Raw genomic sequence first — 3695 nt, forward strand, 5'->3', positions numbered from 1 at the left:
GTCCCGGCCGTATTCATAGGCGGCCAGCTCGTGGGCGGAGCCAATCAGGTCATGAGCCTCCACCTTAACCGATCTCTCATCCCTATGCTTAAGCGAGCCGGAGCATTATGGGTTTGATCTGTTGGTGTTGTCATGTTTTTGTAATAAAATGTTCTGAAAAAAAAGAGATATTATAGAAGAATAAATATGCATATATATATATATATATAATATGTATGTATGTATGTACGTCTAAGTTTTGAGGGATAGATCGCGAAAGGTACCAATTTTTGTAACCTTTGGGTATCTTATCTCATGTAATAAAATCAATGTTACCCCGAATTTTCGTTTATTATATTATTATACTTTTCTTGTAAAGTTATTTTATGGATTATATATATGCGTTTTTTATAAAACATTTATATATATAATATGTATGTATGTATGTACGTCTAAGTTTTGAGGGATAGATCGCGAAAGGTACCAATTTTTGTAACCTTTGGGTATCTTATCTCATGTAATAAAATCAATGTTACCCCGAATTTTCGTTTATTATATTATTATACTTTTCTTGTAAAGTTATTTTATGGATTATATATATGCGTTTTTTATAAAACATTGTGTGACTAAGAAAATCATTTTCAAACTCATAATGTATATGTGCATATATATATATATATATATATATATATATATATATGGTGAAGCTTTGTTCAACAGATATACAAAACCTAAGTACTCATTTTCATTTATTCAAGGTGTAATCAAGCCTATTTTTTTTTACCAGAATGATGAAAAATGTTATTCATCTCATCACTAACGAAGCTTAATCACATTTTAATTGTTTTTAAAGTATGATACTTAGCCATCTTGGCTTTCACGATATATATATATATATGTTATTTTGTCTCAATATGTTAATAGCGAATGTTTAATTTCTATCGAGTTAACGTAGAAATAAAAAGTTTATAAAAAAACGTAGAAATAAAAAGGAAAAAACGCGGAAGCAAATCGTCTGGAGTCATTTACTATTCTCACGCGCTCTTTTTTCGAGATTTACGAAAATCCGACGCTTTGGATCTTGTACGGGGAAATCACGCACGTTTATCTACGCGCTATATCGTTTTTCTTGTCACACGCTCTAAAGTTTTTTTTGGTTGAATGTGAAGTGGTATTAATAAGTGAGGTTCAAAATAATTACAAAAAATCCCCATTGTTTGGGTAACCCATTGAGCAATCTAAGACAAAAACATCCCATATGCAAATGGATAAAATACTTGGCAGTCAACTGCCTTTTCCCGTGTTTGCTGTGTTATCGCCGTCGAGTTTGTTCCATCAAGAAGTACCAGTGTTCTAGCAGCATGTTGTTAGCTGATCCAACCCTGCCATTCACCGACAAGAGAATGGTTCTCATCAAGTTGTCTACCTGCTACCGAAGAACGTGTGCCGTCTTGTGGTTATTCCGGAAAATGCGGTTCTTTCGTTCATTCCACAGCAGGTATGTTGTGGCATGAAGGATTAGTTTGCAAATGATTGTCCTACTCTTTCCATCATCATTTCGAAGTGCCTCGATCTAGTTAAAGCTGCCCTGCAGTGAGCTAGGTGGAGAATCCCAACAACATGAGCTATAATAAGTCCACAGCTGCACAAGCAATGGAAAAAGGGATGCTGGTGGGTCTCCTCCTCCAGCCCGCATAGCACACATGTAGCCTCCGTTGACACAAGATATAATAATATAGGCCCAATTTCCATCGTTCTAAAGTTGGCCCAAGATAATGTTAATAGGCCCAATTTCCATCGTTCACTCGAAAATTTAATTTTAATAGGCCCAACATAGTGTGACCGGGGTTCCTTATCTTGCGCAATCACACCATTGTTATCACAGTACAACTCAATGGGATCTGCAATGCTAGGAATAACGCCCACGTCTCCCACGAATTTTCTGGTCTAAACAGGTTCCTTAACTGCATCCGATACTGCTATGTATTCGACTTCTGTACTCGAATCTGCAACAGTAGGCTGTTTGGAATTCTTCAACTGATAGTCCCACCGTTCAAGCAGAATACGTAACCTGACTGCGATCTGAAGTCATCTCTATCGGTTTGGAAACTAGCATCGGTATAGCCACTTATAGCGAGCTCGTCTTCCAATCCGTCATATACCAAGAACAAATCCTTAGTTCTTCTCAAGTACTTAAGAATATTCTTAACCGCAATTCAGTGAGCCTCATCTTGTATAGACTGATATCAACTCGTTATGCCCAATGCATATGATACATCCGGACGAGTACACAACATGGTGTAAATGATAGATCCAATTGTCGAGGCATATGAAATCATACTCATGCGCTCTCGCTCATCATGTGTCTTTGGACACTGAGTCTTACTTTGAGTCACATCATGTCCCATTGGCAAGGCACCCCTCTTGGAATCTTGCATCTTGAACCGATTCAAGACCGTGTCAATGTATGTACTCTGACTTAGGCCAACAAGCTTCTCGATCTATCTCTATAGATCTTGATGCCAAGAATATAGGTGGCTTCTCCTAAATTCTTCATCGAAAAGACCGATCCTACCCAAGATTATACTACTTACAAAGTAGGAATGTCATTTCTGATAAACAATATATCATCTATATAAAGCACAAAGAAGACCAATGCGCTTCCACTGACCTTTTTGTAAACACATGGCTCATCTTCGTTTTGCAGGAAGCCAAACATTTTGACTGTTTCGTCAAAGCAAAGATTTCAACTCCTCGAAGTCTGCTTCAGTCCATAAATGAACGTATGAAGTTTGCACACATTCCTCAGACTCCTAAGATCGATAAAACCCACAGGTTATGTCATATACACATCTTCGAGTAGATTTTCGTTAAGGAATGCGGTCTTGACGTCCATCTGTCATATCTCGTAGTCATAATATGTAGCTAGAGCCAGCAGAATCCGTATGGATTTAAACATCACGACTTGTAAAAAGGATTCATCATAATCTATGCCATGAATCTGCCGAAACCGTTTCGCGATGAGTCGTGCCTTATAGGTATGCACGATGTCATCCACCTCAGTTTTCTTCTTGAAAATCCACTTACATCCAATGGTCTTAATTCCATTAAACGAGTCGACCAAAGTCCATACTTTGTTGTCGTACATGGGTTGCATCTCAGACTCCATAGTCTGGTGCCATCTCTCATAATCGGGACTTGCCACGACCTTTGAATACGACGTAGGCTCATCATGCTCTAATAGCATGAGTTCATCATTTCCAATCACAAGAAAACCGTATCTTGTAGGCTCTTGACGAGTTCTACCTAATCTTCGAGATTCATTAGGAGGTGTTGTCTCAACAACTTGTGATAGAGGTTGAACCGATTCGACCTGTTCAGAAGCTTCATCGACTATTTGTGGTTCTCGGAACATTTTGTTCTTAGATGGGTTGTAGAACCAATACCCTTTAGTTTCCTTAAGGTAACCCACAAATATGCATATATAAGATTTGACGGATAACTTATCAGAAGCCAGACGTTTTATATAAACATCGCATCCCCAAATCTTCATAAAAGATAACCTAGGATGCTTCCCAGTCCATATCTCATACAGAATCTTCTGAACCGACTTTGTTGGAAGTTGTTCAGTATAAGCGCTGCAGTTTCCAACGTATAGCCCAGAAGTATTTAGGAAGATCGATTTGACTCATCATGGACCATACCATATCTAATAA

The 3695-nt window shown here is 38.0% G+C and overlaps 1 protein-coding gene across 1 annotated transcript in view; it reads left to right on the plus strand.

Annotated features, from left to right (window-relative positions):
- LOC104820430 (monothiol glutaredoxin-S4-like) overlaps positions 1-321 on the plus strand; it is a 989-nt gene extending 668 nt beyond the window's left edge. The window contains exon 2 of the mRNA XM_010550872.1: positions 1-321. Within this exon, the coding sequence (XP_010549174.1) occupies positions 1-117 (117 nt within the window). The 3' untranslated portion in view covers positions 118-321.
- Positions 322-3695: the final 3374 nt, after the last annotated feature.

Source organism: Tarenaya hassleriana, unplaced genomic scaffold (assembly GCF_000463585.1).
Source record: "Tarenaya hassleriana unplaced genomic scaffold, ASM46358v1 Cleome30, whole genome shotgun sequence".
NCBI lineage: Eukaryota > Viridiplantae > Streptophyta > Magnoliopsida > Brassicales > Cleomaceae > Tarenaya > Tarenaya hassleriana.